Source organism: Oncorhynchus gorbuscha, linkage group LG22 (assembly GCF_021184085.1).
Source record: "Oncorhynchus gorbuscha isolate QuinsamMale2020 ecotype Even-year linkage group LG22, OgorEven_v1.0, whole genome shotgun sequence".
In the NCBI taxonomy this organism is placed as follows: Eukaryota; Metazoa; Chordata; class Actinopteri; order Salmoniformes; family Salmonidae; genus Oncorhynchus; species Oncorhynchus gorbuscha.
Window position 1 is genome coordinate 11,345,164 of NC_060194.1, and position 12,103 is coordinate 11,357,266.

At 43.0% G+C, this 12,103-nt stretch overlaps 1 protein-coding gene across 1 annotated transcript in view; it reads right to left on the bottom strand.

Moving 5' to 3' along the window:
• Positions 1-12,103, bottom strand: part of LOC124009583 (calsyntenin-2-like) — a 305,367-nt gene that overhangs the window by 91,314 nt on the left and 201,950 nt on the right. The window contains exons 3-4 of the mRNA XM_046321501.1: positions 2,427-2,622; positions 392-600 (exon numbers count right to left, since the gene is read on the bottom strand). Coding sequence (XP_046177457.1) covers positions 392-600; positions 2,427-2,622 — 405 coding nt within the window. The remainder of the gene's footprint in view (positions 1-391; positions 601-2,426; positions 2,623-12,103) is intronic.

Sequence of the window (12,103 nt, forward strand, 5' to 3'; positions counted from 1 at the left end):
TGTGCTATGAATATAATTAACCAAGTTCAGTTGGTTGGAGAAGATTCTGGCAACAGCAAATCAAATTTGCGGGTTCAATTCCCGCATGGGCCACGTGTACTGACTGTGAATGGACTGTAAGTCGATGTAGATACGAACTTCTGGTAATGACTGTATTCAAATTATGCTGAGACAATTTGATGGCCTGAGGAACAGTTTGTGTCATTACTGTCATGGAAAGTAAAGTGTTGAAGAAATTTACAGGCCGTTTTCTGAGCTCGGAGATAACAATGTGTAGAGAAAGGCAAAGTACAAAAGTTTGACCTAATGCAAGGTCAGTCAGAGTAGCCTATGCTTGTGTCATTTGACCTGCAGGTTCTGAGGTCAGGGGATGAAGTTAGAGTTCACTGACCATTGCGGTCAATGGCGAAGGGCGTGTCGGAGGTGACGATGTCGTAGTTGCAGATCTGGCTGTACTGCGGGGAACAGTCCTGGTCCCAGGCCTCCACCTGCAGGATGCTGTCATAGATCTTCCCCTCCGTTACCGCAGCATGGTATACGGCCTCTCGGAACACAGGAGAGAACTCATTCACGTCATCCACCTGGATGTGAACCACCGCCCTGGATAGAGGGAGAGAGGGAGGGGGGAGTGAGTATGTGTGTGAGTGAGTGTGTGAGTGAGTGAGTGAGTGAGTGAGTGAGTGAGTGAGTGAGTGAGTGAGTGAGTGAGTGAGTGAGTATGTGTGTGAGTGAGTGAGTGAGTGAGTGAGTGAGTGAGTGAGTGAGTGAGTGAGGGAAGGTAATGAGAGAGACCTTTGATGCTCTTTCTTCCAACAATAGGTAATAATGATAACAAAATACTCAAATGACAAACATAAACAACAACACACAAACTCATGACCAGCTCAGGGAACATGAGAAAGAGAAACACCAGAGCAAGGGGGCATACAATACGTAAAAGTAAAATCCTTCACTGTTTTTTACTGATAGATGTGCTGTAAAAAATTAAGGGAGTGATGCAATGTTTTCGCACCGAAGCCATTGAGCGATATCCTCACCAAATCTAGGTTGGTTCGGGGCCTCTTCCTTTGTACTTTGTTTCAACAACCACAGGGCTGAACATACAGTAAGTAATATTTGAAATATCTCAGTATTATTATAATTTTTTAAAATCCAGTTTCTCAAACTCTACCTATAATTCTGCTGACAATGACCTTGTGACAAGAAGTGATACTGCAACATGCCTTCAAAATTAAAGGCATTAACTTAATGACACCTACTTGGAATGGCCTGCAGTGATGCTGCTAAGCTGAGGCACACACGCGCACGCACACGCACAAGCACACACAGCTTTCACACTCTCCACATACGTTGCTGCTACTCTTGTTTATTATCTATCCTGATTGCCTAGTCACTTTTACCCTTACCTACATGTACATATGACCTCAACTGCCTCGTACCCCTGCACATTGGCTTGTTACCGGTACTCCTTGTATGTAGCCTCGTTATTGTTATTTATTGTGGTACTATTTCCTATTCGCTCATTTTCTTACTTTTTAACTCTGCATTGTTGGGGAAGGGCTCGTAAGTAAGCATTTCACGGTAAAGTCTACACCTGTTGTATTCGGCGCACGTGACAAATACACTTTGATCTGGATGAAAATAAAAACACACACTGGTTTACACAGGTGCCCTATTTCACTCGGGAGACATTAATCAAAGATGACCAACCTGTGAAATCACTCCCACCCTCTCATGCCCATCTCTCTCTCTCTCTCTCTCTCTCTCTCTCTCTCTCTCTCTGTGCGACAATATCAGCCTTAGTCAGTGCACTAGAGCACAGCCTTCAGTAGCACTTCATCAGAGCAGGGCTATATAAGGCTTTATGTGAGACTGTCTGACTCATAAGGAGCCTTCGGGCCCTCATTAATGAAAATCATGCCCAGGGCTAAACATTGAGCAGGTCTCAACTGTTACGAGGACTACAGAAGGCTGCTATTGCACGGCGGATGTGCTCAGTCACTGTCTGTGATTACAGTACTGAGGATAACTAAAGACTCACATACTGGACGCTTGGCATGTAGTGTTGCACCCCCACCCCACCCTTTTGCCCTCAGAACAGCCTCAATTTGTCGGGGCATGGACTCTACAAGTTGTCGAAAGCGTTCCACCGGTACTCTGGCCCATGTTGTCTCCAATGCTTCCCACAGTTGTGTCAAGTTGTCTGGATGTCCTTCGGGTGGTGGACCATTCTTGATACACACGGGAAACTGTTGAGTGCGAAAAACCCAGCTGCGTTGCAGTTCTTGACACAAACCAGTTTACTTGTATAACGCAACATTTGTACAAAAATCGATCTCACACAAAAAAAAGATCCAGCCAGACACACACACACACACCCCATCACACAGACCAAACCCCTTCCCTGACACACACTCCTTCCTTACTTGTGTGACTTCTTCCAGCTGACCCCGTTGGCCCCGGCCCCACAGTCGTAGGCCTGGATGACGAAGGTGTACTCCTTTTGGGTCTCACAGTCCACCAGGCCCTTGGCCCTCAGGACCCCCTCCCCTGATGTCTTGTTGAGGACCACCGCCTCGAACGGGGCCTCCTGCCCGTGGATCATAAATGCACAGATCTCCCCTGCAAGGAAAATGAGGAGGAGGAGAAGGTGGGGAGGAAGTGAGGGGGAGAGAGAGAATTAATAGAGAGATAATGGACATGGTTTGTCACCTCGTTTTTCAGAGCTGGAAATGTGTCTCGGCGTGCCGCCACTCTGAACACTGTTATCGAGGACATGTATGTGTTTTTAGAGATGGTGGCAGAATACAGTTGAGCTGCTAAGAGACTGAAAGAGCTTTCTGCGGTTTGTAATCAACCTCAGTGGCATCATGTTGTGCCAGGCCAGACAGGGACTAAGAAATGCAATTTGTGTTTGCTTGATTTTGCAATATTCCTCTCTCCAGGCCACCTTTCAGAAAAATTACGTTTTTAAGTCTAATGGTCCAATAGGAGAGAGACGCTGATTTGCTATCTCGGTTTTTAATAGCACAAGTGGTATGACAATCAAATTAAATTGAAGTATGTTTAATTGTCTGCTGGATATGATGACACAATAATGAGCTTTTTTTCTCTTTACCTTGTTGAATGAGTCAGATTGAAATTGTAATGCTCAGTCCTCCCGAATGTAAGCACGACCTTCCTAATGACACAGTGTAGTGTATTTGCCTTGTAAGGGTCTCTGGTTCAAGCCAGAGACCCTTAGTGCTAGTGACTATCGCCCACCTTCACTACACTGGTGTCAGAAGTGGGATGGATAACTGGTTTCCTGCCATTGCAAGAATTGTATTTTTATAGAGTAATGCTGGGAAACACTTTCTTGGTGAATGGGGTAGGGTAGCGGGGCGGCAGGGTAGCCTAGTGGTTAGAGCTTTGGACTAGTAAGTTCAAACGGTAAGTTCAAACCCCCGAGCTGACAAGATACAAATCTGTCATTCTGCCCCTGAACAAGGCAGTTAACCCAGGCCATCATTGAAAATAAGAATTTGTTCTTAACTGACTTGCCTAGTAAAATAAAAAAGTAAACCACATCCATTGAAATTACACTTGGGGATCTTGTAAGGCATCCAAACACCTTAATGTAGTAGGTTCACAAATCCCCCTCCAATATCCTCAACTTTTTTAGAAGTAATGCAATAGTGGGCAACACAGAGTCACAGTTCTGAACACAATGATCTTTGTCAGCATCTCTCGCTGACATAAATTAAATATGGGCCTGACACCAGACATGTGGTGTGTAGTCAAGAAGAAAATAACTACAGATATCCCGCTGACTACACCAACTCCAGGGTAGTGGGTTCGATCCCCGGGACCACCCATACGTAGAATGTATGCACACATGACTGTAAGTCGCTTTGGATAAAAGCGTCTGCTAAATGGCATATATTATTATTATTATTATTATAATATACATCCTTTTTCCACTTTGGCTTTTTTATTGACGTTTCTGATTCTGGAACCAACTCTGTATTTCTGTTCTTTTCAGGGATTTGGGGAATTAGCCTTAGGGAACACACTCGCACCCCCGACCCTGTGACAGCCGATATTACTTCAACCTTAGCAGGGCGTCAGGAACAAAACCTGCCAAGGCTATCCCTCGTATGCACAAGCGCCACTGCCAAACTCGGATAAACCAAACGTTCTCTCTGTCTCTCCGCCTCAACTCCCCTGCATTTTTCATCCCTCGCTCTTTGTCTCCGTTTAAATATATATGTATATATATATTTAGAACCCATTCCACCCGCTCAAATCATCACAACTCCATTCGGAGTGGTGAAATAACAATTTACCCTTCGCGGTCCATCCGTCCTCGCTGCTGCCTGGGCTTGTAGTTTACATTTCCCCTCTATATTAGGCCCCACAATGCCTTATCGAAATTAAACGACCGCCACAATGGGCGCGGGGCGGCAAGGTGCGCGGAGGGAGAAAATAATAATCCAAACACAGCGGGTGGCGTGCGAGGGCAATGATAAGCACAGCGTGGCTCTGAGCATCCAGCGCCTTCCAAATATTCTGTTAGATGGCGAGGGAGGAAAAGGGAGGCGAAGCCAATATGAAATATGAAAATAACAAACACAATCATACGCCACATATAAAATACACAAACATACAGAATACTGGGAATAAAATACAAACATTTCCATTTAGTAGTAAAGTGTATTAACACTAGAACCGCATGGCCTTTCAGCCTATAAATACCAGCTAGAGAACGTTGCTGGTTGTCCCCTTTAGTATATGCATCAGATATCAACCTACAAGGTGCAGCAAACACCAACGCTTGATAAATAGTGCATAAACTGTTATAAAGGATTCGTTGCATGAAGAAATATATCAATAAATGAACAAAGTTATTTGTTCAGATAGAGTCAAGGATATGTTTTGTATAATTCTACATAGTTTTAGCAAAACGTAGGACAAATAGCCTATTTTCGTTTCCCTTACAATAAAAACATTACGGTGTAATCCAATTGATCAACTTTATTTGTAGATTCGATTAGTAATAATTCATAAAGTCCAGGAACAGCTTCTTTTGACAAAATAGAAACCAAAAATATAATAATAATATAACCAGCCAGCTCACAGGTGAAATGATTTTCTGTATTCCTAAACAAAAGCCTCAGTGCATGAACAGTTGTAAAGGATGAATTGCATAAATAAATGACATGTTGTTATTTTTAGTTTATTAAGCTTACTACTTTTTTCTTAGTAGCCAGAGCAATGCTGCCAAGTGGTCATGTGCTGAACCGCATGGGCAGCACAGAAAGAGCTGCACCTCTTGAATTTTGAGAGTTATTTAACAAAGGTAAGTGTCATAGACACTGCACAATATGCTCATTCTGATACTATAGAGAACTCAAAATGTTTTACCTGCATGTGACTCTGGAGGAGGATTTGATAAAGTGATGCTCCTTTCCTTGGGATCTGTCATTTACAAGAAGTACCCATCTCTTCGGTGTACAACATGACCACTGATAGGCCTAATATTGTCACACATCAGATTCATTGTCAATTTAATCTTGTCTATAGGCTAACTCTTATTATGTGTGAAATTAGTTTAGGTATAGTTTAGGTGTAGGTGTAGTTTAGGTGTAGTTTAGATGTAGGTGTAGTTTAGGTGTAGGTGTAGTTTAGGTGTAGGTGTAGTTTAGGTGTAGTTTAGGTGTAGGTGTAGTTTAGGTGTAGGTGTAGTTTAGGTGTAGTTTAGATGTGCAGGCTGTCTGGCGTCGTTTGTTTCCTGCTCATCAAGTTGGATAGAGTCAAGGATATGTTTAGCGTTATTCTAAAAGCCTACTGCAACACATAGCATGTTGTCACTTCCCTTACAATGCATGTGATTAGTGCTAGAGTTACAGTCAATAAAACAGTCCTGTAAATGCAATCTGTTTACAAAGTAAAAACGTAAAAGAGAACGGTGTCAACCCCCCAAGACGCATCAAATGATTTTGCTGCTGATCAAAAGTCAGCGACACAAATTCACCATTTCACTATTGCTTTTCTAAATGTAATCAGCCTCTTCACCTTCCTTATCATTCAAGTTAGGCCTAATTGAAATTCAGTTGTTAAGTAAGGCGCATAATTATCGCCCATTCTTCCATTTGTCACTCATTCAGTGAGGAGGGAGAGACGTATTAGTGCCTGGCTGGGTACCAACGTCCTCCAGCACACTGTTTGGCGGGTCAGGAACAGGTGTCAGGAATAGGTGTGGGTCAGGAATAGGTGTCAGGAATAGGTGTAGGTCAGGAATAGGTGTCAGGAATAGGTGTAGGTCAGGAATAGGTGTGGATCAGGAATAGGTGTGGGTCAGGAATAGGTGTCAGGAATAGGTGTGGGTCAGGAATAGGTGTTGTCACGAATATTACCGAAGGTGACTCCCCTTCTTGTTCGGGTGGCGCTCGGCGGTCGTCGTCGCCGGTCTACTAACTATCGCCGATCCGTTGTTCTGTGTTCGTTTAGTTTTGTCTAATTGGTAGCACCTGTTTCTAGTTTGGTTGTTAGGATAGGGTATATATAGTCTGTTTAGCCCGCTTCTGTTTCGTGCGGGCTTGTTCGTCTGTTTTGTTGGTTGAGTGTATTTTGTTGCATTTTGGGTTTCACGCTGTCCGTTTATATTTCTGTTCATTTGTGTTTTCACTTTGTACATGTTGTGTTTCGGGACATTAAAGCGTGTTGTTTTTCCCACATCTTTGCTCTCTGCGCCTGACTCCACACCTCTTCACTCATTACTGTGACAGGTGTCAGGAATAGGTGTAGGTCAGGAATAGGTGTCAGGAATAGGTGTAGGTCAGGAATAGGTGTCAGGAATAGGTGTAGGTCAGGAATAGGTGTGGGTCAGGAATAGGTGTCAGGAATTAGGTGTGGGTCAGGAATAGGTGTGGGTCAGGAATAGGTGTGGGTCAGGAATAGGTGTCAGGAATAGGTGTAGGTCAGGAATAGGTGTGGGTCAGGAATAGGTGTCAGGAATTAGGTGTGGGTCAGGAATAGGTGTGGGTCAGGAATAGGTGTGGGTCAGGAATAGGTGTGGGTCAGGAATAGGTGTGGGTCAGGAATAGGTGTGGGTCAGGAATAGGTGTGGGTCAGGAATAGGTGTCAGGAATTAGGTGTGGGTCAGGAATAGGTGTCAGGAATAGGTGTGGGTCAGGAATAGGTGTGGGTCAGGAATAGGTGTGGGTCAGGAATAGGTGTCAGGAATTAGGTGTGGGTCAGGAATAGGTGTGGGTCAGGAATAGGTGTCAGGAATTAGGTGTGGGTCAGGAATAGGTGTGGGTCAGGAATAGGTGTGGGTCAGGAATAGGTGTGGGTCAGGAATAGGTGTGGGTCAGGAATAGGTGTGGGTCAGGAATAGGTGTCAGGAATAGGTGTGGGTCAGGAATAGGTGTCAGGAATTAGGTGTGGGTCAGGAATAGGTGTCAGGAATAGGTGTGGGTCAGGAATAGGTGTGGGTCAGGAATAGGTGTGGGTCAGGAATAGGTGTCAGGAATAGGTGTGGGTCAGGAATAGGTGTCAGGAATAGGTGTGGGTCAGGAATAGGTGTGGGTCAGGAATAGGTGTGGGGGAAAAAACAAGAAAAAAGGCTATAAATAATTTTCTGTTTGTGATTTAAAAATTCGAACAAATGAGCAGCGTAAAATACAAACATTGAGGAAAAGGCAGAGAAGTAGCATGGCTTTTTTTGTTTTTTTTTACCAAATCAAACATCAGTGGCCACTATTCCACTGTTAATAGGGCATTGGGCCACCATGAGCCACCAGAACAGCTTCCATGCACCTTGGCATAGATTCTACAAGTGCGACACCATTCTTCCACAAGAAATTCCATAATTTGGTGTTTTGTTGATGGTGGTGGAAAACGCTGTCTCAGGCACCACTCTAGAATCTCCCATAAGTGTTCAGTTGGGTTGGAATCTGGTGACTGAGATGCAGGTTGGCATTTATTGCTGTGAGTCTTGCCCTGGAGGCGTCTCCGCAGACTGGTCACTATAACTGGCACTGCCACAAAGTCATCAAAAAAATATTTTAAAACCAACCCTAACCACACTGCTAATGCTAATGCCTACCCCTCACCTTAAATTAAGACCAAAAAGCACATTTTTGTTATCATGAATTTATACGATATAACCAATTTTAACTTTGCAGCTGGCCTATCTAGCGGAAACTGCTCAGTTCTGCCTCCAGGGAAAGACTCATGAAAATAAATGCATGATGGGATGTTAATTGCTTAATTAACTCAGGAACTACAGCTGTTTGGAAGCACCTGTTTTCAATATTCTTTGTATCCCTCATTAACTCAAGCCTTTCCTTATTTTAGCAGTTACCTGTATGTGTAAATGATAATGACAGACAGACGAAGAGATTTCAGGGAAGAAGATTCCTATCGTGTCAGCAGAAGTGCACTTTGCATCTCTCTTAAACGCCACTTAGATTGCCTCTCAAAAGCACTGCCAAGATGTGCTCTAGTAGTCTACTATTGACTCTGAATCGTACCGTTTTGGGCCTGAACTCTTCAGTATATACAGTATCTTATGGGAAATGGCTGTTTTCACGGTAAATGTGAAAATATAAAGATTTGTCAGGGGATTTGATAGAGTGCCAAGGTGTTTTAGAAGTGCTGTAGGGACGAGTGGGAGTCAGCAGAAATGATTCCGAGAAAAGTCAATCAAATTGAGCTTGTTTAATATTGAACATTCTGAGTTAGAAAAGAGCACTTGCTTTTAGAATGCCAGGTGGCATCCAAGCTCACCTCTAATTGAGCCTCTGAAATATTAAAACCAAGTCGTACTCCACAGAAATGTGTTTAGCAAAGATCAGGTTATGGTGCATTGGATTGTTCTTTAAAAAATCTCTCCCCCTATGTCACCATCTACGGAAGACGAGAACTCAACATTTGCAGCAGGCAAAAGTTTGCATCTGTCATTCTGATATAGGACATTGACACACAAAACTCTGAAGCTCTCTTGATTTACGTTTTGAATTCAAGTCTTGTTCTTCCTCTTTGGACTTTATTGGAAGTTTTCTGTTTAATACTTCAAAGTAATTGGTGCAGTCTTGGTGAAATAATTGGTGCAAATACTGAGCTTGCCCATCTGGTCCGGCCTAGGGTGTCTATCTAGAACAGTGACCTCGCAAAATCATCCCTATGTCCAATTCCCTCCTACTGAGAAACAGACTACTTCATCCACCATGTTAATTGTCCTACTTTTAATCAAATATCATATTAGATTCGCTCTCGTGGTGTGTGTTTTGTCTCATCGCGAAGATGGCTTTGTGTGTGTGTGTGTGTGTGTGTGTGTGTGTGTGTGTGTGTGTGTGTGTGTGTGTGTGTGTGTGTGTGTGTGTGTGTGTGTGTGTGTGTGTGTGTGTGTGTGTGTGTGTGTGTGTGTGTGTGTGTGTGTGGAGTGGGTGGGTGTGGCTGGGAGGCTGATTAAAATGCGGGTCTCTCTTGGCAGACCTCATAGGCTTAAAGTCTTGATTTCGCTCATTCTCTCGCCTCTCAGCTAGTCATCTAACACTCTCAGACGAACCCACGTCCCCTTCTTTAATTACTTGCTGGATTACGCTTCTAGTCGCTAATGACCTGCTGCTAGCGCTTGCACACTCCCAAACCTGGGATCTAACACGGAGGCAGGAGGAAGAGGAAGATGATGAGGTTCAGGAGTTTGCGCCTCGCCACATTTTCTCTGAGCTCGTCTAATTTAGGTGATTCTGTTGATTTGTTCTGTATTTTTTCCACTCTGGATAATGAGTGGCCTAATGAAGTACGGACTGCTGCTAGCGAACAGGTCAAACCTATATATGTACATTACATTGCTATGTGAGGTAAGACACCCAACTTTGGAGGAGAATGGTTTAGAATATAGGCTACCCCCCAACAGCCTATTAAAGGGATAGCACATGCACTAACACACACACACACAGCCACACACACACAGCCCGAAGGCAACGCCATGACTCAAACAGTCTATGACCTTATAAAATGTCTCATCTAACAAAAACATTTCTACAGCGGCTCCTCGTCGTTTCCTTTCTCACAATAACAACCCACCCTTTCTGCAGATCCCCTTCAGTCCTCCATACTATCATAAGATATTGGCTTCACCAGAAGACCATGGGCAGTGTCTGTTGCCAGTCACGGTAGACAATGTATTAGAATCCCATTAGGCTCTTTCATTAAGATAGGGGGGACTTCCTAATTGCATTTGGGAGATAGCAAAGGCAACCGTGTGACCCGTGCCACTTATAAACAGCTCAGCAATACACACGCACACCCTAACACACACACACACACACACACACACACACACACACACACACACACACACACACACACACACACACACACACACACACACACACACACACACACACACACACACACACACACACACACACACACACACACACACACACACACACGCCAATGGATGTTGGGTGTTAATTGAATCGCATCAAATCGAAAGCCTTGGGATGATAGCAACTTTAGGACAAGTATGATTTTAACGGAGGAATCAGGTACAGTAGTATGATACTTCAACACAGAGAACTGACACGTTTGTTTACCAAACAATTCAGGTGTGAAGACTGTAAAATAATGGGAATTGAAAAAAGAGGTCATTATGTGTGTTTATTGGAATCTGTTTTAGCCTATTGGATCACTTGAATGACAAAGACACCGAGCAAAACAAAATTATTGGAAATTACAAACTGTTTTGATGATTAAGACTTGTCTGAGTTTCGCCGGGGCCTGAGCCAGTTCCAATCTCTGAGTGTTCCAATGGACCACAGAGAAGGAGGTAGTGGGTGTGAATCAGGTGCATCAGGAGTTGGAGCAGAAAGAGAGAGAGGGTGAAAGAGAGAGAGAAAGAAAGAAAGAAAGAAAGAATGAAAGAAAGAGGGATAGAGGGGGGGAGGTAGAGAGAGAGAGCCTGAGCCCTGGGTACCTAGCTCGTTGATTTTAGAGCATGAAGAGAGGGAAAATCAGGGAGCGTGAGAGAGACAGGGAAAGAAAGTTGGAGGGATTAAGAGAGAAATTAATAAATATATAATATATATACATATATATGGACATATACAGATATATATATACAGATATATATATATATATATATATATATAGTACCAGTCAAAGGTTTGGACTCATTCAAGGGTTTTTCTTTATTTTTACTATTTTATACACATAGAATAATAGTAAAGACATCAAAACTATGAAATTACACATATGGAATTATGTAATAACCAAAAACGTTTTAAACAAATCAAAATATATTTTATATTTGAGAATATTCAAACCCTTTGCCTTGACAGATTTTTCACCCTCTTGGCATTCTCTCAACCAGCTTCATGAGGTAGTCACCTGGAATGCATTTCAAATAACAGGTCTGCCTTGTTAAAAGTTCATTTGTGGAATTTCTTAATCGGTTTGAGCCAATCAGTTGTGTTGTGACAAGGTAGGGTTGGTATACAGAAGATAGCCCTATTTTGTAAAATACCAAGTCCATATTATGTCAAGAACAGCTCAAATAAGCTAAATGAAATAACAGTCCATCATTACTTAAAGACATGAAGATCAGTCAATACGGAACATTTCAAGAACTTTGAAAGTTTCTTCAAGTACAGTAGCACAAATCATCAAGCGCTATGATGAAACTGGCTCTCATGAGGACTGCCACAGGAAAGGAAGACCCAGAGTTACCTCTGCTGCAGAGGATGAGTTCATTAGAGTTAACTGCACCTCAGATTACAGCCCAAATAAATGCTTCACAGATTCAAGTAACAGGCACATCTCAACACAACTGTTCAGAGGATTCTGTGTGAATCATGACTTCATGGTCAAATTGCTACAAAGAAACCATTACTAAAGGATACTAATAATAAGAAGAGACTTGCTTGGGTCAAGAAACAAGAACAATGGACATTAAACCGGTGGAAATCTGTCCTTTGGTCTGATTAGTCCAAATTTGAGATTTTTGTTTCCAACCGCCGTGTCTTTGTGAGACGCAGAGTAGGTGAATAGAAGATCTACGCTTGTGTGTTTCCCACCATGAAGGAGGAGGTGTAATGGTGTGGGAGTG